This window comes from Cavia porcellus, unplaced genomic scaffold (assembly GCF_034190915.1).
Source record: "Cavia porcellus strain 051 isolate PalLab524CR breed Dunkin Hartley unplaced genomic scaffold, mCavPor4.1 scaffold_5, whole genome shotgun sequence".
Classification (NCBI taxonomy): domain Eukaryota; kingdom Metazoa; phylum Chordata; class Mammalia; order Rodentia; family Caviidae; genus Cavia; species Cavia porcellus.
In genome coordinates, this window is record NW_026947488.1 from 81,870,070 (window position 1) to 81,896,083 (window position 26,014).

The 26,014-nt window shown below is 37.8% G+C and overlaps 1 protein-coding gene and 1 long non-coding RNA gene across 4 annotated transcripts in view; one reads left to right on the forward strand and one right to left on the reverse strand.

Annotated features, from left to right (window-relative positions):
• Positions 1 to 26,014, forward strand: part of Kcnab1 (potassium voltage-gated channel subfamily A regulatory beta subunit 1) — a 418,900-nt gene that overhangs the window by 358,162 nt on the left and 34,724 nt on the right. For both annotated transcript variants that reach the window (XM_003476307.5, XM_023560240.2), the window contains exon 8: positions 9,927 to 10,013. In XM_003476307.5, coding sequence (XP_003476355.1) covers positions 9,927 to 10,013 — 87 coding nt within the window. The remainder of the gene's footprint in view (positions 1 to 9,926; positions 10,014 to 26,014) is intronic.
• Positions 87 to 25,324, reverse strand: LOC134476128 (uncharacterized). 2 transcript variants are annotated; one of them, XR_010047640.1, is made up of 3 exons: positions 16,346 to 21,637; positions 13,696 to 13,792; positions 87 to 1,804 (listed from the first exon to the last, which is right to left on the reverse strand). It is a non-coding gene; the product is annotated as an uncharacterized LOC134476128 (long non-coding RNA). The 2 variants fall into 2 exon arrangements; XR_010047639.1 differs by lacking the exon at positions 16,346 to 21,637 and adding an exon at positions 25,036 to 25,324 and having other exon boundaries at positions 88 to 1,804.

Sequence of the window (26,014 nt, forward strand, 5' to 3'; positions counted from 1 at the left end):
TCGATTGTCATCACATTCACTGAATTTTATTACTTTTTTATTTTTAAAAATTTTAAATTGACATAATAAATGCATATTTATGGGGAACTATGTGATATTTTGATATATGTATACATTGTTTAATGTTTAAGTCAAAATAAACATAACCATGTCTTCAAATTTTTCATTTTTATGCTTAAAACATTAAGAACCCCTCTCGCTTCTTTAGAAATTTACACCACAATATTGTTATCAGTAGTCACCCTACTGTGCAATAGAACCAAATATTCCCCATTTTTCTTCCCCAATATTCTCCCAGCCTCTGGAGACATGATTTTATTTTTAACTTCTATGAGATCGACATTTTTAGATTCCATATGAGTAAGATCATATGGTATTTGTCTTTTCGTGTCTGGCTTATTTTCACTTAACATCATGTCTTCCCGTTACATTCATGTAAATATATATGACAGAATTTCACCCATCTATGGCTGAGTAATATGTATATCTTTATATCACATTTTCCTTATTCATTCAACAGTTGAAGGACACAGTTGATTCAATTTCTTGGCTACTGTGAATGGAGCCGCAACTGACCTGGGTGTGCAGAAGTCTCTTAAACACGTGGATTTCATTTCCTGTGGATCTATACAGTGGGATAGCTGGATCCTGTGCGGATTACATTGTTCATCTCCACCCGCAGTGTGTGTGGGTGGCCTTTTCTCCAGTCCTGCCAGAGCTTCTTTTGCATCTTTTTAATGAGAGCCATTCTAACTGGCGTAAAGTGGTGTTCACTGTGGTTTTGATTTGCATTCTTGTTATGATTAGTGATGTTGAACTTTTTTTTGTATCTCTATCGGCCATTTATATGCCTTATTTTGAAAAATGTTGATTCAATCTTTTAAAATTAAATGTTCATTTTACGTTTTAATTAGATAGTGAAGATGATTTGTTACTGAGTTGAGTTTCTTAGAAATTCTTAACAATCCCTGGAGAGATGTACAGCTGGTAAATACTTTCTCTTATTCTGCAGATTGCCTCTATAGGTAACCCACTTGTCTGTTTGCTTTTGTTTCTTGTGCTTCTGAGATCTAATCAAAAACTCTTTACCCATTCCTTTTTTCTGAAGCATTGCTTGCTCATTTCCTCTAGTAGTTTCACAGTTTCAGCTCTTACATTTAAGTCTTTAGTCCACTTGGAGTTGATGTTTTGTATACAGTAAAAGGCATCTAGTTTCATTCTTTTGCAAGAGGATGGTTCAGTTTTCCCAGCATAATGTATTGGAAAGACAGTTCCCCGGTGTAGTTCAGCACTTACTGAAGATGAGTTAGCCCTAGAGATGAGGTTACTTCTAGGATATTTTGTCCATAGGTTTATGTGTCTGTTTTTAATGCTAATCCAAGGCCATCTTGATGCTGCAGTTCTTGGAGTCAGTGTGATGCCTCCTGTGTGTTCTGCTCTTGGCTACCTTGGCATCTTGTGGCTTCATATGAATTCAGGAATTTTTGTCCAGTCCTCTGAGTAATATCATTGGTATTTTAAGCAGGGTTGAATTTAATCTGTAATTAAACTTCGGGTGTTACGAACATTTTAACGACAATCTTTCAATCCATAACCATGGGATTTTTTTCTACATTTTTTGGTACTCTTCAATTTTATTTATTATTGTTTTATAACTTTAATTGTAAAGATGTTTTACTTCTTAGTTAAATTTATTCCTTCTTTTCATTCTGTCCTGTTTTGTTTGTAGCTATTGAAAATTGTATTGCTTTCTTGACTTCTTTTCCAAGTAGCTCAAAATTGGTATGTAGAAATACAACTGATCCTTTTTATTTTAAAGAGAAAAAAACAAAATATCAAAACAATATAATAAGAGGATAATGATGGTTACTATACTGCATATTGTTGTCTTTAAATTAGTTATTCACAGCATAAAATATTAGCATTCAATTGTCCAAACAATAAAAGCACAAACCTTTCTTCTTAGTGAATTAAATTACATTAGTAATATAAGTATTTTAACTATCATATGTATGTATATATATATATATATAAAACTTTTTTTGCTTTTCCCCTCTTTTCTCCATCCTCTCATCCCAGTATCTCTTTCCTTTTGTAGCTTCATCCAATTTTACAATATCTATTGTACATTTTGGATCTTATTTACTCTTTGAGCTTCTCACACGAGGGAGACAATGTGATGATTACACATGTACATCTGGCTTATTTCATTTATAGACATGATTTTTGAGTTGCATCCATTTACCTACAGAGGTCTCTAATTTATCCTTCTTTATGGCTGATTAATACTCCATTCTATAAAAATACCATGTCCTTTTTTATCCATTCCTTGGTTGATGGGCATTTGGGTTGTTTCTAGCTATTACAATTTGTGCTGCTATAAACATGATACCACCAATTTTTTATGTTGATTTTGTGTCCTGCAACTTTGCTGATTTACTTGTTCTAATTGGATTTTTTGGTAGGTTCTTTGGGATTTTCTATGCATGACAATTTCAACCAATGGCAACTTGACTTATTTTACAATTTGAGTGGCTTTTATTTCTTTCTCTTGCCTTATTTTTCTAGCCAGGACTTCCAGTATACTATTCATGTGTTGGGTAAAACTTCTGAAATTGGACATCTTTGCCATGTTCCAGATCTTAGAAAGATTTCAACTTTTCCACTTTTAATATGGGCTTGCTGCATACATAGTCTTGGCCATGTTGAAGTACATTCTTTCTATATCTAATTTGCTCAGTCTTTTTTAAAATCATGAACAGATGATGAATTTTATTAAGTGCTTTTCTGTGTCTATTGAGATGTTTTGGGTTTTGTCCTTTATCCTGCCTGTTTCCAAAAGTTGATTTCCAAATGTTGAACCATTCTTGCAACTTTGGAATAAATCTCATTTGATCGTAGTTTATAATCTTTTCATGTGCTGTTAGATTCAGTTGGCTAGCATTCTGTTTGCTCAAATTTTTGCATTTGTGTTCATCAGGGATATTGGCCTGGACCTTTCTTTATGTGTGTGTGTGTCCTAATCTGCTTTTGATATCAGAGTAAAACTGGCCTCATGGAAAGGGTTTGAAAGAAATTTTTGTCCCCTCAAGTTTTTGGAATAACTTACGCTGCAAGTTTGAGTATCTTGTGTTTCCATTTCTGTCTTGGTTACTTTTCTCTTATTACTGAGACAAAATACCAACACCCAGAATTAAGGAAGGAAAGGTTTATTTAGCTCACAGTTTATAGAGGTTTCAGTTCATAATCAGCTGACTCCAAGGCAGGGTGACCTGGCACCAGAGCAGCCATTCAAGGAAGCAGAAAACAAAGCAGGAAGGCACAAAGGAGGGGAGCAGAGCAGCCTCTTTTCCCTTATACTGTAAGCAGGCTGCCAGCCCCCCAGGACGGGTAAAGTAATCACAGAATCTCTATGCCTGCATCTTGCACAGACTCAGGATATTTACAAAGTGAGGATCTTGGTCCCCTGCTGAATCACTTAAACTTCTAAACTTCTCAAACTACACAACGTATCAACCTTTGCAATTACCACTTGCCTCAAATCTTCAATTTTCTTTTTTAAAATAACTGTCATGAGTTATTTAAAATGTTTGGTGAGATTCAGTAGTGATACCACAGGGTCCTGAGGTTTTGCTCTGATGAGAGACTTCATTGCTGATTTAATCTTTTTACTCAGGTTTGGTCTGTATATGTTTTCTATTTCTTAATGATTCACTTCTAGTACAGTGTAGTACAGTGTACTTGTCCAGGAATTTATCCATTTCTCCTACATTATCAAATTTCATGGTGTGTGGGTGTTTGAAATAATTTCTAATGATCCTGTTTTGTTTTTTATTTTGTTTGCATTTTCTCTCTTTTTTTCATGGTCTAAGGATGTGTCAATTTTATCATTTATAGATTTAGTTTTATGTCTGCAATACATAATGAGTCCAGTCATCGTGGAGAACGGGCACATGCACATAACACATCTTAATTATTTTTGTCCCCTTCCCCTCCTCTCTGTCCCTTTTCTCTTTATCTTTTTGACAATAAACTCATTGTTTTATTGAACATTTTATTTTTTTCTTTATTTCATTCATTTTTGCCCTGATTGTTATTCTCTCCTTGTACTAACTTTGAGTTTGGTCTGTTCTTGTTTTTCCAATTTATTGAGGCTCATGTTAGATTGTTTACTTGACAACTTTCTGGTTTTTTGACAGATATTTATTACTGTAATCTCTCTTCGTAGTACTTTTGCTGTATCGCATAGATTTTATTATGTTCTCATGATCATTTGTCTCAAGAAAATTTTAATTTACTTCTTGGTTTTGCCAAGCATTCACTGATTGTTGAGAAACATGTTATTTAATTTCCATGTAGTGGTACAGTCTCCAAATTTTTACTTATTTTAAGGTTTAAACATATTGTGGTCAGAAAAGATACTTGATATGACTTCATTTTTTTTTTTTTTTTTTTGCCTTTTTTGTTTTAATCGGTACCAGGGATCGAACTCACGACCACACACTTGCAAGGCAGGCGCTTATGCGCTTATGCCACTGAGCTAAATCCCCAGCCCCATGACTTCATTTTTTAAAAATATGTTGTGAATCGTTTTATAGCCTATGATATGATCTGTCCTGTTACATAACATATTGAGAACATGCATTCTGCAGCCAGATGGGATGTTGCATAGATATGCTGGGTCCATTTGGTCTAGGGCACAGTTTAACTGCTGTTACTGGGTGATATATACAGCACACTGCCGAAAGAGAGGTGTCAAATTCCCCAATTATCATATTGGAGTCCACGTCTCATTTATTCTCATTAATATTTACTTTATATATTTATATATTTAGATGCTCTGATATTTAACGACCATATATACATATAATTGTTATTTCCTTTTGGTGAGTTGACTACTTGATCACTGCAAAATGACCTGCTTTGTCTGTTTTGATTGAATTTGATACAAAGTCTGTTTTATGTGATATAAATACAGCTTTCCAGCTTTCTTTTAGATTCCATTTGCATGGAATATCTATTTTCAGCTCTTTACTTAGAATATGTGTATATCCTTACAAATGAAATGAGTTTTTATACATGGTATAAAATTCCTGACTTGAAACTATACTACAAAGCCAGCGAACATGTTTGGCCCCTTTGTCAAATATCAGGTGGCTGAGTGTCTTTGTAGCTGTGCTTGCATCTTCTATCTCTACCATTAATCCTCAGGTCTATTTCTTTGCCAGTATCATGCTGATTTTATCACTGTGGCTTTGTACTATAGTTTCAAGTCAGGAAATTAGATAGGTGCCTCCTACCCTGCTTTTGTTGCCCAGAATTGCCTTTGCAATTCTGTTTCCAATGAATTTTAGGAGTGTTTTCTTTAGATTTGTAAATCAACCAATACCAAATGTTGGTGAGGCTGTGGGGAAAAAGGAACACTGCTCCACTGTTTGTGGGAGTGTAGATTGGTGCAACCACTATGAGAATCAGAATTCTCAGAAGTCTAGGATTGGAAGTTCCATTCAATCCAGCTATTCTCCTCCTGAGTATTTTCCTACAAAAACTAAAAAGATCATATCACAGTGATATATGTGCACTCATGTTCATAGAAGCACAATTTGTAAGAGCTAAATCTTGGAAATAACAAAGATGCCCATCAACTGCAGAGTGGATGGAAAAGATGTGGTATTTTATGCAGTGGAATATTACCCAGGTATAAAAAGGATGATCCTGAGGCCTTCATAGGCAAATGGAGACAACTTGAGGCTATCCTCATTAGTGAAATAAGCAAGAATCATATTTATAAATATCACATTATGTCTCTAGTGTAAAAAGTAATAAGAAATGTAGTAGTAATAAAACCCAAAATGTGTAATTGCTATTGTACAAAAGAGAGGAAAAGAAAGTGCTCCACAGGATATAACTGCATGTATGTTTAAGTGTGTAGGCTTGATAGCCATACTACTAAGTTTTTGTTGGTTAGTTGAACAGAACAGTTTGCAGTCTCGCTGTTTGAATGTCCACTTTGTATGCTTCACTTTTATAACTTGAACAGCTGTTCCTAAGAGGACAATATGTAATTTATCAACTAGTGAGTCTTACTGTGTTTTTTTGAAATTATGTATTATTTTTACCCTTTTTGTTTTGCTTTTTTTCTTTAAATAAAATTTTAAAAATTAAAATAAATAAAATAAAATAGCTACTTTAAATTCTCTCTTGAGAGATCACATATACCCATTAGCTTATGGTAAGTTTCTGACACCTTATTTTGTGTATTAAATGAGGTCAGGGTTCTCTAAAATTTTTTGGTGGTTGTTGGCAACCACTCTCTGTGCACTAGAGGATTAAGCATTCATTCCAGTCCTTAAACTTGTCCTTTGTGATCTTTTTGCTGGAAATTTCAAAAATATTTTGGGTCTTTTGGGTTCAGGAATCAAACTCAGGACCTCACATTTGCCAGACGGGTGCTGGGCCACTGAGCTGTAACTCCAACTCATGCCCTCTAAATTCTCAGCAGGCTATTTATTTACTCTGAGCCATGGTCACTGCCACTATTTGAGCACTAGATGGCGCCCAAGGTCCACGTTTGCCACAGGTCCAGGTTATAGTGTTGTCACTGTTTCAGTAATAGAGGGTGCTCCTAGCCTGTTTGCTGCAAATCTACAGTTAGTGTGCTATATGACACGGACTGGGAGTGCCTAAAAAGGATACTGCTAACTCAGAGGTGTGCTAGCATCCACCTCAGGCCAGGTTGTACCCAAACTCCTACCTATGCAGTCAGCCACTGCATTCTGCCTGCCCAGCCCTGAGCATCACAATAGACTGTCCAGCCCTAATCACCAAATACTAGGTCACATCCAGAGTCTATAGCTTCCCAATACCACTGTGGCACAGAGGCAGGATCAAGGCCTATGCTTCCGTGGCCAGCCTGATGCTGTGGTCTCTTTCTGACCTGATACCACTACAGGCAGCCAGAAATGATGTCCATCAGAGAGAGCACACATCCGTCTCACCAGGGCTGAAGGTTTCTGCCAGGTGCTGTCCTTGGACACAGGTTGGCTTCTGCCAGCCTGGGCTCTGAGTTCCAGATCAAAGTCCTACACTCACTTGTCTGCCATAACTCCCAGCAAGTGAAATCTTTCACCAAGCTATGCTGCCTGAGGTGGGAGGAGGCACGAGACCAAGAGTGATATTAAACTGGGTAACTCCTGAGGCTGGCAGCCTCAGAGACTGATGTAGCCGAGGCCTGCAGCATCGTTAGAAGTGGTGCAGGCTGGAATCTAAGCCCATCTAATTAGGGGTGCAGGTTCCTGACTGGCCCTAGATAAATCCAGAGGATTCATCCATCAGCCCTGGTCTGGGGGCAGGGGCTGCAGGGCACGGTGAAAATAGCGGACTTGGTCCCAGGTCCCACGGCTAAGAGCACACTTCACTTCCTTTTCCTCTCCGAGCAGGAGGCATCTCTGTAGGCTGCTTCACTGCTTGGAGCTGGGAGAACGGTAACAAAACACCTTTTCCTTTCCTACTGTCTTCAGTGCAGCGCTTCTTATAACGCTAGAACCGGGCACTCTGATCTCTCTCCGGCTTCCTAGCTCTGGTGAAGTAATTTTATGCAAGAACAAGTCGTTCAAAGTGGGGCATGTTGGTGTCCTGGCACTGAGAGGCTGAGGCAGACAGACTGCAAGTCTGAGTCCAGCTTGGGCAGCTTAGTGACTTAGTGAGACACTGTATCAAACATTTTTAAAAGGGTTTTTTTTGTTGTTGTTGTTTTGTTTTGCTTTGTTTTTTTAATTTTATTGTAAAGAGGAAAAATAAAATTTCAAAACAAGATACTAGGGAATGACAACAATTAATACAGTATGTACTGTTATCTTTAGTTACTCAGAGCACAAGGTATCAGCATTTAATTGTCCAAACAATATGAGCACCAACCTTTCTTTAACGGAGTTAAGAGACATTAGTAGTATAACTATCTTAACTGTGTGTGGGTGTGTGTAGTTTCACTTTTTCCTTCCTTCTTTTCTCCTTCCCCCTACCCCAGTTTCTCTTTCCTTTTGAACAGTCTCTTCCCATTTCACAATATTTATTGTACACTCTGATCTTGTTTGCTCGCAGTTTCTCACACTAGGGAGATAATATGATGTTTACACATATGTAAGCCTGATTTATTTCAATTCTGAGCATGGTCGCAAATTACATCCATTTACCTATTCAGGTTGCCACTTTATCCTTCTTTATGACTAAGTAGTACTCTATCATCTAAAAAGACCACATTTTTTTCTATCCATTCCTTGGTTGATGGGCATTTGGGTTGTTTCCAAAGTCTAGCTGTTACAAATTGTGTTGTTATAAACATGGGTGCACATGTATCACCACAGTACACAATGTTTTTAATTGATACTCAGCAAGAGAATAGCTGGGTCAAATGGGACCTATAATCGTAGGTTTTTGAGAATTCTCCACATTGATTTCTATAGTAACTGCGCCAGTCCACACTCCCACCAACAGTGGAGAAGGGTTCCTTTTCCCCCCACAAGCCCTCCAGCATTTGCTATTGGTTGATTTCTTTATTATAGCCATGCTTTCCAGGGTGACAATGTTGTTTTAATTTGCATCTCTCAAATGACCAGTGATGTTGAACATTTTTTTCATGTATTTATTTGCTGTTTGTATTTCTTCATCTGAAAAGTATGTATTCATCTCAGATGCTCATTTTTGGATTGGGTCTTTAAATTTGGGAGGTCTGATTTTTTTCTTTATATGTTCTTTGCAGTAATCCTTTGCCTAAGAACAGCTGGCAAACATTTGTTATCACCTTGGGGGTTGTTTCTTTACCCTGCTGGCGGTTTCTCTTGCTGTTAAAAAGCTTTTTATTTTTTTGTTTTTTGTTTTTTTTTTTTTTTGCTCAGCGGCATAAGCGCCTGCCTTGCAAGCAGGCAGTTGTGAGTTCGATCCCTGGTACCGATAAAAATGAAAAAGATAAAAAGCTTTTTAATAAGATGAGATCCCAGTTGTTGACTCTTTATAATACTTCCTGTGCGATCTGTGTTTTAGTCATAAAGTGTTTGCCTACATCAATGTCTTGAAGCGTTTTACCTAGTCTATCTTCGAGCAGATTTAATATCTCTGTTTTGGTTGCTTTTGTTTGTTTGTTTGTTTGCTTGTTTATTTGAGATAGGGTTTCAAACAACCTAGGCAGCCCAGGCTGACCTTAACTCACCGCCATCCTTGTGCCTCAGTCTCCCAAGTGCTAGGATTACAGGCCTGAGCCATTATGCCCAGCTTTAATGTCTCTGCTTTAATATTTAGATCTTTGATCCATCCCAAATTTATTATATGATGAAACACAAGGATCCAATTTTATTTGTTAGTGTGTGCAAAGCCAGTTTTTCCAGCACCATTTATTGAAGAGGCTGTCTTTCTTCCAGTGAATGTGTTTGACACCTTTGTCAAAGATAAGACAGCTGAATATGCCTAGAATTGTTTCTGCATCTTCTAATATGTTCCATTGATCCTTGAGTCTGGTTTGTTTGTTTGGGGTTTATTTTCGCCAGTACCATGCTGCTTTTATCACAGTAGCTTTATAGTATAATTTGCAGTCAGGGATTGTGATGACCCTGTCTTGCCTTTGTTGCCCAGAATTGCCTTTGCTATTCTAGGTGTTTTCTGGTCCCACATGAATTTTAGGATAAAACAATAAAAGTTTTTGAAGGGCTTAGAATGTAGTTCAGTGGGAAGACCCTGGTTTTAATACCCAGTAGTGGGGGAAAAAAAAGGTTGTTATCATTGTACTTCTATGGGACATCTTGCTCTGGCACCTTCAATATATTTTTGAAACTATTTCAGTGCTTTTTAAAAATTAAGGTCTTGAAGGAAACCAAGCTTCAGCTCTTTCTAATGATGTTCCTATTTGCATCCCCCTCCCCCCTTTCTGGTCTCAGGACTGAAGGGCTCCCTTCAGAGGCTGCAGCTGGAATATGTAGATGTGGTCTTCGCAAATCGTCCAGACAGCAACACCCCCATGGAAGGTGAGTGAAGAAGCTTAATAAAAGACTAAAGAAGCATCATGAAGTCACTCTATTCACTGTCCAAATAACGAAATATATAATAGCTTAATTTGATTGAATGTGAACAGCTAACCTTTGTGATTGATGCCTGTCAGCCTCTGTATTTACCCTAAAAGCCTCTGTCTTGTGTCTCCTGCAAGTTCTTCTCCTTTTCTTCCTCTTCTTCTTCTTCTCACCTTTCTTCGTCCTTATTTTCTTCTTATTCTTTGCAGTTGAAGGTACTAGGTTTATAGTTCCTGCTGGTCACAGTGCTCATTTTTTCCAAGTTCATTTCACTTTATAGTTTCATCAACTAAAACACTAAACTAAATGAGAGGGAGAGTTTATGACCCAACCGTCAATAGTTTGGAGTGAGTCCTCGAAGGGTCTTTTTATTTCATGATGACGCTAAGTCTGATCGTTTCCAACCTGTAGTAACTAATGCTAAACAATGCTGTGGACAGAAGCACAGCAGGAGAGACAACGCAAAACAAGACTGTTGGTTGCTGATCATCCAGGAACCACAATATCCTAATCATTTTCTGTTTCAACTCTTAGACCCCATGTTAGGCTTCACCCTGTGGAAGTTTCTAGAATGTTCTTTAAACTAGATTATTTTTTTTTTTTTTGCAGCATACATTTGTTTATGAAGCCTTTTTAGAAAGAAAATGGTTTAGAGGGACGATTTTTAAAAAATGTTCCAATTAATTTAGGTTTATAGTCACAGATTACTATTTACCTGAGATGACTAAAAATAGAGATATTTGAGAATAAAGAGAAGAGGAATGTTTTGGTTGTTTTATAATACAATCAGTTTTAAATAATAACATAGTATAATTCACATAAAATTAAAGGTAATTTTGTGTTTAATGATCCAAAAAGTAGTTCAGGCTATTGTAAAAAATTGACTTCTGCAAGATTTATTCTTGCTATAGGGTTATAGAAGATTCAGAGAAGTATAAATGATTAATATACATGTGAATTTTTCAAGGTTAAACTTTTGAACACAAAAAATGTTATAAAAACTACTCTGCTATTTTTTGCCACTTAATTCTTTGCCATTTATTCCTTTCTCAACTACAGTGAACTGTTAAATATCTATAACCTATCTACTTATTTATACTTTATTTCTTCCTAGAGTTTTCTACTTTCTTGATTCTGAAAAATTAAGACTTTACTATGAAGTTAGTATCATTGTTGGAAATTACCCATTGAAATGACATAAAGATCACACATATTTTGTCAAAGCCAAGATTAGTGTGTTAAGCAAATCTCAAACACTTGCTTCTTGTAAGGATGATATGATGTCACATAATTCTCAAAGACGGGAAACGATCACTAAAGCAACTTACTCAACAAAAGTGTTGAAAGCTGCCACTGAGTGGGGTCTATGAAAAACAAGAATAGCTTTACATTTTAAGGACTTAGTGACTATTTCCCTCTTGGGAATGGTGTGTTTGGCAATTATACACATACCTGTCAAGATAGGAAAATATATGAAGTTTTTCCGTTGTTTCCCCCATCCCTACCCTACCTTTAATTTTACAGATATATGGTAGTGATATTTCAAAGAGTAAATATAATTTGCATATCAATAAGAGGAGGAATATATTATTCTCCAAGACAAAAACTTTGCTTTATATATAGGAGGAAATTCTCCAACTTTAACACTACTAAGATAATGGTGTCTTGGTTGAGTGTCTGTAACCCTCGCTGGTCAAGAAACAGGCAGCATTGCAAGTCTGAGGCCCATCCAGGCAGCTTAGCAGAACTGTCTCTCAAAGGGCTAGGGATGTAGCTTAATGGTACAGCATGTGGCTAATATACTTGAGGCCCTGGGTTCAATCCCCAGTACTGAAGGAAAAGGAGGGAAAAACCACAGTGGTGTCTCTTGTGTAAGCTCTGATTATGTCTTGAAACTGATTAAAAGGAAGTTTCAAACTATTTTTTAAAAATAGATTGCGGCAGCCTGGTAGTTGTAACTGTAGCATTTTTTAGCCTTTACTAGAATCAGAGAAAATTTATATGTTCCTTAAGTTTCTTATATAAAATTCCACAAAGCAAAATAGGAAGCTATTGTATATGAAGTCGTCCAAATTACAGAAGCATGATGCGGTTGCAAAGGTTCTGGAACATGTCACTCAGTAGCCAGCTCAGCAGCAAGTGACCACCTCCTGTTGGGGCGTAGCCCCCAAAGGGAAACCCACCCTAAGCAGGTCAGTCAAGCTCAGGGGCTGAATCTTCTCAGAGAACAAGCAGGGATGTTTTGTGGGCAGTTCTCACAGGACATGTTGCAGAGGGAAGTCGTTTCCCTGTAAATTTTCCCTTGCTTTCAGAAAATATGTGCCATACCCGCAGACTCAGTATGCTTATTTGTTCCAAGGTAGTTTCAGTGGAAATGCCAGTGTTTGAAACTGGGAACATGCTTTTGATTAGCTTTTTCTACTCCACTGTAACACAGGAAAATACTGAGCTGGGAAATAGGAAATAAAGGGTAGCCAGGTGGACTTGGGTGAATCTGTTTCTCAAAAAATTGGTGGGGGGAAGAATGCTGTTCAAGCTATTTCTGGACATTATGTTGTTAAGATTCCTTTTTAGAATGATTTTATAAATCATATGTATGTGTACATACATGAAAGTTGTACATATGCAATGAGGTCTACTTGAAGAGGGTTATTAGTGTTTCTAAATACAATACATATGGTGAATACTACATATAATCAGACAGTTCTTGAAAAGCCCTCAGTAACTCTTTGTTAGTTACTCTAAAGTCTTTATTTATTCATTTTTTTCTCTTGGTATAGGAACAAAATCATCATCAAATACTTATCCAGTCACTGCTCTTTTTATAATGACAGAAAAATATTTAATAGCATCCACACACTTGTCCTGTTTCAGCAATTCACATAGGCTGATTTAGGCTCCTTTGCCTCCATTTCTGTTTAGTAGAAATGACATGAGTGATTGCCAAGCACATATTATTGAATTTCCAAACACTAAATCAATAAATGTTAAAACTATAGATCCTCAGCACTGTAGATGACTTGTGTTGGTTTCAACCACTCCTCCACTCCATGAACTCACAACGTAGCCTTTTTAATTTGCTATGGCATTTATTTTAAACCAAAAGGATCAATGCACTTCCCAAAAGAGAGCCCAGCTACATCAGCACTAGATCCTCTCTATCGCTTATTACCCAATAGAGTGGAACTGGAGCCTCCATCCGTACAAACTTCCTGAATCGTGTCTCTGTGTGTGTACCTTTGAGCATCTCTAAAGCACATTTCAAACAACTTCCACTTCTATGTGCTTAAATTACCATCCCCTTTATGTGATTTCTACCAGGTAACAATGTTAATGAGGAGTATTTATAAAATAAACCAAGATGTGTCTCATCCAGTTTCTGTCGATCATATAGCAACCATTGGGCCCAAGAAAGATTAGCTGCAGCATGCTCTTCATGATATATTGGCTATACTGGATCTCCTCCAGTTAGTCCTTCCACTCTTCCTTAGAAAAATCAAACGTACAGTCATCAGAGACGTGGTGTAACAGTGTAGGGTACAGTTAGACAGGAGGGTCATGGGAAGATGTTCCTGACAGTGGAGGGGAGCATGTGTACTTTTTCTTCTGTCTTCTTGTTCTTTTTTTTTTTTTTTTTTACCTGGTTTACCTAGTAGTAAGTCATTTTCTTTTGCAGCATCTGCCACACCATCTGTCTCTGCTTCCATATCTGGCAGTGATGGGCATGTCTTCCAATCCTAGAAAAAAAAATCAGCCCCATATCTCACTTCTTCCTTGTAACACTGTGTCCCTCCACATAAAATCACTGACCATTCCTTGCGCTCTACAGAGCTCAAATTCTTAATTCTGTCACTTTCTTAAATCCTCAATGTGGATTTCAAAATCTTCGTTCAAGCCCACTAGACAAGAGAAAGTTCAGGACAACTTAAGTCATGCGGGACATTGGTAGAGAGAGCATTTGGGTGGTGCCTGGGGAAGTTTTGTCTTAGTTTTCTGTCATTCTCAAATGCCAGACTAATTTCACTGCTCCAGAGAGAAAGTGATTGAACGTGACGGTGGTCAGAAAAGGAGGCTATAAAATGTAGCCCACTTGTGCATAATAGCAAAAAGAGAAGACCTACTGTAGTTTATATTGCTCTTAAACTTGGTCAATGTGAACACAGGATAATTTTTCAATTAAATTAAATTTTAATTAATTTTAATTTAAAAAACACTTGAAATTGAGTTTTTGTTTTTCATTTAGACTGTTGCCAAAACTAATCTCTTAATATCCTGAGTTGTTATATATTATTTCCATACCAATTACTGTTATATTTATTGTTTTCTTCTTGCAGATTAGTGTAGACATAAGCAACTTAAATGTCTCAACTCAAATATGAATCAACTTCACCTAATTCTTATAATATTATATTTATAATTCTTATAATAATTCAATCTAGAAGTATTTACTTCTTTCTAAAACATTTATTTTGCTATTGTCATAGACAAACAGGAATCTATGGATATTAAGAAATCTGGGATATCTAATGACAACTCAGAAAGCAGAAAATATTGCAGGACCCACAAATTTTTTTTTTTATTTAAAGAGAGAAGAAAAAGAAGAAAAAAAAAAGAAAGGACATAAAAAAAAAAAAACAATGCAGTAAAAGGGTACAAATAATACAGTATTTCTAGAAGAAAAATATACAGTACGAAATCATCAGTTAATAGGTTACATATTATCTTCCCAGAAACAGTTGTCCATATCACTAAATTAAAGCATATAAAGTGAGCATTCATACAGTGAAATTGGAGACAGTTCCGTTCAATGATCCAACAAAAGCTCAGTTACATGGTTTTCCATCCTACACACTCGAACATACCTGCAGGACCCACAAATTATCAATAATTTATCAGTTTCAGAATACTAGACCATGTACTTAACTTTTCAAAGTAAAGTTTTCAAATAAAAATGCAACTACCTAATAATATATTTTTGCGACAACAGGTCATCCTTTCTGCCTTTATTTTTTATCTTCACTGAAAGTTGTCCTCAATCTGTCCAACATAACAGCGGGAAGAAATTTTCTGCAAGTGTGTAACTTAACAGTTCATCAGAAATATAATAAAGCCATATATTCAATTAAACTTTTTTATTAATCACATTAAAAATAAAAAGTAGATGAGATCAATTATATTATATTGAATCCTACATGTCAAAATTTAACCCTTCAATGTGTAACCAGTATAAGTGTATTAATGATATATTCGATACCAAGTCTTTGAAATCTATTATGTACACTTTGATTTTGACCAACAAATTTCACATGCTCTGTAGCTACCAGAGGCTAATAGCTACTTGATTTGACCATGTAGGAATAAACTCTATTCTCAGTTTAAAGGAGTCAAAGGCACCCGTGGATATTCAATAAGTATTTATTGACTAGATGGGTGGTTAATTGAATGAATGTTTGAAATGTGTTTGAGTGACTATATGCAGTTCTAAAGTTGAATAGATCCAACCTCATTTTCTTTTTACTCGAAAATTTGGCAGTGTTTCCTACATCAATTAACATCCTGCTACCTGGTCTAGCTCAACATATTGCAAGGTGAAGTTAAGACAGACAGATTATTGGCAAATAGACCTAGGACTCTCTTACGTCCCATTTCTTCTCATCTGCAATAGCAGTAGCTTCCAGATGCTGGATCTCTCTTCAGAAATCTGACTGAACCCGAAACACACAGCAATGAGCCGAAGTATAGCTCTTTGGCAGTACAGCCGCCTCTGAGGATCACTACATCAAATTAAAACTATTTAACACAGTTCATTTATGACCCTGGCCAGAATTCTCCTAAGGGCCTCTGCTGTCTATCAGCTCAATTTAACTTCCTGGCTTGAAAAGCTAGGACAGCTGAGTTTTCAAGAAATTGATAGGGAGAAAATGATTTTCATATTCAAGATGAGCCAAACCCTACCAAGCCTGTGGCAAACAGAAAATGTATTCCAATTTTACTAAATCAAGTTTATTTCCATTTTAACTATGAACTTGCCAAAACTTTTACAGATATTTTAGACCTACTTAGATGATGTGTTCTCTTTTACAGAAAAAGAAAGGATATCATGAAAAGAGAAATCCATCTTGTTCATCCTAAAAGCGATGGGGCACTGCAAGCCCTTTCCGTCTCTGCCTCTGCTTTTTGGATAACTGTGTGTGTTTGTTCACTGTGGGCCTCCATACTGGAACAATATTTCCACAGGGTGGACTGAGCGTGAGATGGACGCTGTTCAGTACTGTGATTTTGCTACCAACCTGACTTTAAGCCTGGGCAGGTTACTATCCTCAGTCACGCTCCGTTTCTTTACCTAAAAATGGAGGTAACATATAAGCCACCAGTTGAATGAGTTACTGCAAGCATAAGTGCCACCCACACAGCTGAGGCAAAAAAACACAAGCCCCAGACAATGAACATACATACGTATAAATTCTCCCTTCTCTAGCTCTTCTGAAATGACCATGGGAAAGGCCCTGAAATTACAATATGAAAACCAATGGAGGTGGCCAAGCTACAGAGCTATCCTGGGTCTGAGTAGGTCACATAGCGTCTTGGTTACTTTTTTCTTGTTTTTGGGACAAAATACCTGATGCCTAACATGAAGGAAGGAGAAATTTATTTCTTACAGTTTTTGGAGGTTTCAATCCATAGGCAGCTGGCTCCAAGGCAGGGTGGCATGGCACAGGAGCAACAATTCAAGGCAGCAGCCTGGGTGAAAGGGGGGGAAACAAGCCTCTTCTCCTCCCTTACATTGTACACAGGCCACCACCCACCCCTTCAGGGCAGGTGTAGCACTCACAAAATCCCCTTGCCCTCCTTTGCACAGGACCAGGATAACTAGGGACAGGGGCCCCCTGCTGATCACTTTAGTTAAAGGCTTCAGACCTTCTCAAACTGACACAAGGAACAGTGTCCTAGAAAGGTAACTGCTTGTTCTCTACACCTCAGGACAGAGAGCTGCTGAGTCACTTAGCTGAGCTTCTAGACTTCTCAATTGACACAATGTATAAAGCATAACACCTAGGAATCAAAACACAGAGCTAGCAATGGGATGTTCTTCTAACCTTTTTTTTTTCTCTCTCTCTCCTTGAGATTCTCTTCTGAATGCCTTCCTGCCACTTAATTTAGTCACAGATTTTCCAGGGTTAACTTGCTCAGTCTGAATGGCAATCGTGTATCTGTGACTATTTTCAAAGATGTCTCTAGAAAAAACTCAGGATTACTCTTTGACTCTGTTGATACTCATTGGCTACCTGCTCTGTGGCAATCACTGTTCAAGGGACTAGGAGAAGCCATTATTGAAATTACATTCTTGTTGGGGAGACAGACAACAAGTAGGAAAGGATATGGAGATGCTGATGCCACAATGCTGTAGAAAGAGACATAAATCCTGGGTAAGGAATAGGAAATTATAGGGTGTAGATTTTAGGTAAGTTTATCAATGAAAGTGTAACTGAGAAGGATACAGGGGAACAGCTTGGTCCTCCCCAATATAGAACAGGCATGTCTTTAGGGTTAAACCCTAATTCAAATCCTCTTTCTATTACCAACTAATTTCCACTTGTCTTAGGCAAGTTACTTAACCAGTCCCGTCCTTCATTTCTTTACCTGTAAAATGCAGGTAATACTACCTACTCTACAGAGTCATGTGAGGATTATTATACGCTTAGGATGTTACCTAGCACATAGTGACTACTCAAAAGGTGAGAGGTTTCATTTTCTGTTATTGTTTATATGACCCAGCTGTGAACTTTTCATGTAGGAAATTACTTTGATGCAATGGTGGCCTACAAATATAGCACCAGGTTATCCTAGAGGCTCAGAAAAGAAGACTCGCATAATAAATTCAGATGCATGAGTCAGGGGGGTTAGCAAATCAATTATAATGCATGAAGAGAAGAAAGATGTGGTTAAAACAACTAGGATAGACACACGCAGGTGTGAAGGGCCCAACTACCAAAATCTTAAGACCTGCACTGCCATGTGACCTGTGCTCTCGCTTCTACACTGGCCTTCCTCGTGGTCGCCAGGAACAGGTAGGAGATTTGAGCAAGCGAGCTGAGCAGACTGGAAAAGACATTTTCTCTGAAAAGACTCAAGGACAAGTCCACATGGCCATTAGCTGTAGCTCACCAGTTAGCTTGATGGGCAGCTAGCTAAATCACCAATACAATAGCTGATTTAAGACCCCATTACATTTTCATCTTTCATGTATATTTAATGTATTTCAAAAACACATATGAATGTGCTGTGAATTTCACATCTTTCCATTTCTTCTATGTTCAACACACACATTTTCTTCTGTGTCTGTGGCTACTGTGCCTCAGTGGTTACTAATCCACTTGGTTTTACCAAGGGAGTTACGTAAATTCTGCCTAAGCTTCATAAGCTATTTGTTTGTCCAACTGGTATCATTTATCCTCTTGTTTCTTTCCCTTACTTTTTTGAACGGAACCAAATCCTTGTTGAGTGACACAGGTCAGGCACACTACTAAGCCCATTCTGAATAGCTGACCTGCGGCCTCAGGCTTGAAGGGTCTTTGAGGCCTGTTGTAAAATTTTCCAGAGTTAACAGAGGCCCACAGACTTGTGGATGGGAGTCATTCTGAGATGCATCCATCAGAAACAGAGCTCCAGTTAACAAATTATTTTTTCCACCTGGGTTTCTGGCAAGAATAAGGAGCTTTAGAAAAATTACCTCCACTAGAGCATTCTGAAAAGTTAGGGTTGCCAAGGCTACAGAAAATATGTGAAGAGCTGGCTTTAAAAAAAAAAAAAAAAAACCCACATTCCAAAAACCAGTTTATAGTCATCTGGCCCTTTATTTTATGCTTTTGTTGGAAACAGGATTTCCACCTTCATTCCACAAAGTCCTGGTTGGAGGGGTGAGTCTGGACAAGGGTATGTTTACATTATTCTATACCCTTGAGCTGTTTCTTTTATCCTCCCCCCTTTTTCTTCACATCTTCACTTAATAGTAAAGTAGAAAGACTCAAGCCCCAGGCTTTACTAAAAGAAAAACGAGATGGTCCATGTGTTTGAGGCTTATTATGACTAACAAAGTTTCCAGGCCTCCCCAAGGTCAGGGAGGGTGCCTTTCTCTCCTCCTCCACCTCCTCCTCCTCTTCTTCTTCCTCTTCCTCTTCCTCTTCATCCTCCTTCTCCTCCTCCTCCTCCTTCTTCTTTTTAGTTAAGCTGCTTTTAGTTAAGAATAACGAGAGAGAGAGAGAGGAAGGAGGAAAAAAAAAACAAAAAGAAAAACGGAGGTCGCTTCTGCTCACCCAGCTGTCAGGTGGAAAGCGGAGCTGCTTGGTATTCTGGGCTGTGGGGTGTGACTCATGGGACTCGTGTGTGCTTCCTCCTGGGTGAGTTGTCATCTCCCTGAACAGTATCTGCAGTGGTGACAGGACTGAACTTCGTGTTTGCAAAGGCACGTTGACTCAGTCTCGGGAGAACTTATGTCTGTGAGTTCCTCCGAGTGTGGCCGGCCTGCAGCACTGTCCACTCAGTGAGGACTAACCCGGCCCAAGGGAGCTGGCCGGTCTGCACAGGCGGGCTGCGAGCTCCTGCCCGCTCAGCAACACCGAGTGAAAGGCCTAGATAGCCACCTGTGTCACTGCTGATCTAAAATTCTCAGTCAGTGGAGATAAACAAAGACCTCCCGGCCTCTTTCTTACTTTCTCTACAAAAGAATTAAGGCGAGTAAGAGATTTTGTTAAATTCCTCCTGGATGTTTAGCGAGTGTGGTGAAAAAATACAATCCAAGAAATAAGGTGCTAGTCTTTAAGTATGTGAACTTGGCTGAGTTAATCAGGCTTCCTGGTTCTCCAGTTTTTCATTTATGAAATGGGAAGAATAGAAACACTACGTTCCCTAGCTATTTCCAACATGGTTGTGAAGATAAATGAGAACATTTCAATGGAAATGTTTCACAAATCATAATGCCTCACACAAACATTTTGAGGTTGTTATTGTTGTTGCTGTGCATGTTTGTATAACATGAATACTAAAGATGAAAGCTTTAGTCAAACCCCAGGACATAACTGAAATGAAATTCAGAGTAAGGTGACTAGTCTCCATTTCTGTACTTACCCAGTACTCTCCAGCAACACTTACCAAACTGTGCTGCATTTTGCTTTTATTTTTATTTTATTCTTACTCATTGTGGCATTTCACAAAGAAATACTTTCTCCATTACTTCACTAAGAATTCCTGCATATGCCCATGGGACAATCATCACACTCAAAAAATTTAGGATCAACACACTCTTGCATAATAGGCCATTTTCATATTTCCTACTTAGTTATTATTTGTTTAATCTGCAATAATTCCATTTTTTTTTTCTCTTTGGTGACACTACTTCTACTTAGGGCAGGTCAGTCGTTTTGGAGACTCTCAATTTGGATTTATTTGATTCTTTTATCTTAATTGGACTAAACCTTTGGTAAGAATATGACACAGGCAGTGTTGGGGCTTCTCAGTGTCTCTCTGCAAGGGCCCAGAAAGCTACATGTGTCTCATTATTGTGCATGGAATTCTTTGTCTCTGAGGGTGATATCTGCCATGATTTTCCATATGACAGCATTTGTTTTACTTTATAGTTAATAAATAACTTACTAATTGGTTCTTTGAAACAATGTGGATAGCCTAGTTCCCTATAACTTTAATTTAGTATTCATTCATGATTGCTGCCTACATCAGTTTTTATGATGCATATTGTAAGTAGGGTATGTCCTAGTTGCATTATTGCTCTTCATTTACTAGTTGGTGCCCTTCTGTAGGTAGAACTTGCCCTTTGCCTCCCCTTCACTCTCAGCTCTGTGACTCTGGGCCTCCTCATTGGCTTTGAGAATACAAAAGTTGAGAGAAAGGAGAGGAGCTGTTGAGAAGAATCAGTCTGAAGGAAAAGCTGCATGACACCCAGCAGCTCACTACAACTCTGTTTGGGATGCAGGACTTCAGGACCACTGGCTGTAAAACACAACATAACCACTATGAGCAGGAAGCATGGTGGCCTTGAAGCTGACTCATGCTTCAAGAATCTAGAGGCAGAGTGGTAGCCAGCCATCTGCCTTGATGGCCAAACTGGGAGAGGACTGTGCTTCTGGAGGTGACAGAGCTGGCACTTGTGAATGCAGCTTGTGTGAAGTCATCTTGAGGCTTATCTTGTAGGACCTCCCAGAGGTGGAGGCTGTAACCAAGAAGACAGAGCCAAGTGGGCAAGGGGGTGCAAACAGTAAGGAGCTAGAAAAATCAGCCATTCTCCTAGCATCCCCCTCTCACGGCATGTTCCAGAAAGGGAGGAGTTTGAAACTTTGACTGAAATCTATGAAGCATGTTTAGTATTATAATGACCTCAGGACAATCTAGTAGCCAAGAGTGTGCAGAAAAGCTGTGGAACCAACCTGAGTTTTCATCAAGGCCCAGGGATACTTATTACTGCTAAACATGAAGGGCCCACAGGTGATGCAAAATAAAGCTGGATGATTATATTATCTAGAGTATTTCTTGTTCTAAATATTAGCTATATGTCTTTTAATGCCTAATATTAAATCTGTGACTAAAATTACATGTGCAAAAATTAACACTTCTTATTAGTTTCAGAAAACAAATTGTTTACTTTGTAAGAAATACCATTACATCCAGTGTAATCATATATTCAGGAAAAGTGCTTTGTGCTTTGAAGATTTGTCTCCAAAATCACAAAATAAGTCAGTTCACTTACAGAAAATGTATATAGGATATACAGACATCCCTTAGGGCTAGGGATGTCTACCATTACTCTATCCCACAAACTCTCTGAAGGGTTTTGAATCTGAATCAAAATCTGAAAAATTTTGAATCTTAAGACTGAATCTGAAGACTTTTGAAAGTCTTCAAGAATCTTTCAAAAGTGTCACTTCTACTGCTTTGTAGAATGATTGTCAATCTTCAAATACTGAAAAATATTATATGTCACAAAATCTCAAACCCCTGCAATTTGGAATGTATCCATCCTTTTTAAAGGTATCCCGATGTTAAATTTTGTCTAAAATTCTGAAAGGGGAGCTGTTAGCTTCAGTTAACCTAGTCATACAAAATTGATGATAATAAGTAAGACACTTTTAGACTTAACTTTTTCAAATCCAAACATAGTACAGAGTTTACCTACACAAGAAAATTAGTCTGTTATTTTTAAGGACCATTGGATGGAAGAGATGGTACAGAGAAGTGGTGGGAAGGGAAAGACAACTTAGTATTACCAATGGTCTCCTTTTATTGGGGAGAAAAAGAAAGCATGTATCTTCCGCTTTGAAACTAGAATATCTGATACTGGAAGAACCCCAGTTATCACCTAAATGAGTATTTTTGTGTAATGAGAGAAGAGAAAAACCATACTTGGCATAAAAATTCACATAAAATTTAACATAAAGCAAAAGAAAGAAAGCCCCAAAGGAAAGTTTTAGAAAGAAAAAAGGATGAATTTTTGTTTCTGTTATTCATTTCCCCCACTCCCTTCCTGAGCAAGATCCAACTATTTTAAAACCTTTTCTGAAAAACCCTACAGAATGCATTTTGAATGTCATCATCACTTAGCACTCAGCCTGGCTCAGAAAAGAATACGGCCGAGTACAAACATTCAGATCCCACACCTGGCTCACTCATTTATTCATATTCAACTAATACTTATTCACTGTGCAGTGTGCATCAGAGCATGAGTAGGATATGAAAGAACAAAACAAACACAATCCCCATTTTTTTAATTTGTTGAGTATTTTTTTGAGTGTGTGTGTGTGTGTGTATGTGTGCATACCAGGGATCAAACTCACAACCTCGCGCTTGCCAGGTAGGCACTTGTGCCACTGAACTAAATCCCCAAGCCAAGATCTACACTCTTGTGGGACATATTTAATTTAGCAGACAATACAAGAATCATGCAGTAAAGCAGTAAAGAGATAAATTATACAAATTATTAGAAAATAACAGGCATTAAAGAAAGAAAAAAACCAAAACTAATGAGAATGGAAATTCTCAGAAAGTCAGAGTGACCATGGGAAGTTAATGATTCAACTGTTAATAAATGAAAATGGAAACATATAGAAGAAAGAGAATATAACCATTGTATACTACTTCAGTGAGCAGTGGAAAATAAATAGTCATAAAGATGAAAGCCTGAGCTGAGAATGTACCACAGTAGCAGAGTGGCTGCCCAGCATGGGTGAGCCCTGTGTTTAATCCCCATGGCCATCAGAGAGAGAGAGAGAGAGAGAGAGAGAGAGAGAGAGAGAGAGAGAGACCTCTAAGAGAGCTCAGCAGACAGCGTCTTAAAAAGCTGAAGCAACACAGTAATACATAAATATTATTGAAAAATACAGAGATTAACACCAGAGGAAACATTTGCATGTACTGGACGTGGCTGGAATAAGTACAAAGGCTGTCTATCACAAGCCTTTTAACATGAACTCTTTAAACAAGGTGTAACTAAAGGTAAAACTGAAGATGAAAACAATAATGGCCCAAGGGAGTATTAAATATGCTTGTTACTGTGAATTCAGACAGTCTTTGGCATTTAGCTACATACAACCAACCTAGCTTTCCCAGTCCAGACTTCCTGATCAGACGCCAACTCATCTCTCAAAAATATAGTAGTGACCTACCTGCCACTTTCTGAATAAACTCTGTGGGATCATATGCCTTCCCTCAGTGACCACGCAAGGGGGCCATGTCAAATAATCCACTGCTAGATGAGAAGAGAATATCACCATTTCGATTTGCTTTGTATCATCTTTAAATGTTTCTTTTATTTATATATTTCATTTGCTTATTTTTAAGTTTTCTACTAGTATACAGTGATTAAAGTATCTAAAACCATACAAAGAAGTCCTGTGTACCTCTCATATGGATTCTCCCAAATATTAATATCTTCCACAATAACCATTGTGCAATCAAGACTCTGAAAGTTAACTTTGATGCAATATTGCATGATCTATGCATCTTATTCATGCTGTTCCAGTTATCCTAGTGATAGCAATTTCTGGTTAAGATCCCATATTTGCAATTGCAGTCTTTAGTCTCCTTTAACCTGAGTTTCTTAGTCTTTCTTTGTTTTTCAAAAGCTTGATACCTTAGAAGATTATTAGCCAGTTATTTTATAGAATGTATCTCTATTGAAATTTTTCAGTTACTTCCTGTGATTAAATGTGAGTTAGCCATTTCGACAGAAGTCCTACAGAAATGATGCTGTGTTCTCCTCACTGTACCATACTAAACGTACGGGATGTTTGTTTGTCTTATGCTGATAATGTTAACTTGGTCACTTGGTTTTAAAGTGATGCCTAGTAGATTTCCTTACTGTTATTTTTCCCTTTTTAATTAATAAGTATAGTTGAATGACATACTTTGAAACTAAGCAAATATCCTATTTCCTATACAATTTCCTATTTGCCTGCATAATTCAGTTATTTTTTGCCTCAACAAGTACTGTAGTGATTTTCTAATTCCTTCAAATTTTACATTTAGGGTCAGGGATATAGGTCAGTGGCACAGTACATGCCTGGCAAGCACAAGGTCATGAGTTCAATCGCTAGTACAAAAAAAAATTTTTTTTACATTTATTTATTTACTTGCACATTTATTTTTAGCATTCTACTTTATTCAGTTATTTATATCAATATGGATCTATAGATTCTGATACATGATCCATAATTCATTACTATCATTATTTGGTGGCTACAGTTTCCCCAACATGGACAGTACGAGCATCTTTCTCATGTTGCTGATGTCTTTCACATGTACAACCTTCACACGTCCCAACTTTTCGGGAATTTGTTTTCATTTTTTGGACCAGGAAACATAATAGAAATTTCTTGGGCCTACCCTCACTTCTGCAGCGTAGGGACTCCCCTTTGACCGTCCCCTTCCCTTAGTAGGAGTAAGCACCCTGCTTTCTCTCCTGTTCAGCACTTACCTTCTACTGCCGTCTGCAATACATGGTGGGCCACAAGGGAAGGACAGCTCTGAACAAACGACTTCCTTGTCTGACGTTCAGGTTCTGTCCTGCAGGCTTGCTGTGTTGAAAGAGGTTCTTGCAAGACTGCAAGGAAATGAAAGCCAAGGAGAGAAAGGAAACTGTACACTGTTGCACTACAGGAGTGCCCTGTGGACACACACACACACACTCTGGACAGTGCTAATAAGAAGTGAATGATCTCAGGAAATAACATGGTTCCTGTAAGTCTCAAAAAGTTAGCATTTCAGTCCTTGAACCTAACCTGAGCTGCTCCATGAGGGCCTCCTGGTCTGCTTAACTGGGTTTATGCAATAGCAGTTTCTAAATTGCTGAAGCGCGCTGTGCAGACAAGAGCGCACGAGACCAGACTGCCTGCTTTCAAATCCCAGGTCCATTACTTACAAGTGAGTAACCTTGCACAGTGTACTCACCTTTGCTGGGCCTTGATTTCCCCATGTGCAAAATAAGAATAATAACAAGCTAATTGCAGAAGAGTCATGAAAAGGGTCAATTAGCTTATAGCATTGCTAGGCATAAGTGACATATTAGTGTGAAGTGTCAATTTTAACAAGCAAAAAGTAGAAGACCCTTAATATTAATGTGTATTAATGTGTATAAATATGTACAAAAGCTCAAGATATAGAGATTAGGTGAAACTCAGTTCTGTGCCTGTTTAAAGACTAATTTTCTAAGAGGGGCATTATATCACAGCTTCTCTGTCTCTGACCCTCCTGATGCTTTTGTGTCACAACCAGCCATGTGTTTCCCCTGAAGCCCAGGAAGTGTAATTGTGTAGAGAAGCCGATTGCGGAAGGATACAGGGAGCTGGACAAACCAGTGTAAACATGAGACCTTTTCCTCTGTGTCATCCTTACTCAGAGATTTGTAGAGCAAAATATTGTTGTTCTAAAACATTATTATAACACAGAACAGAAAG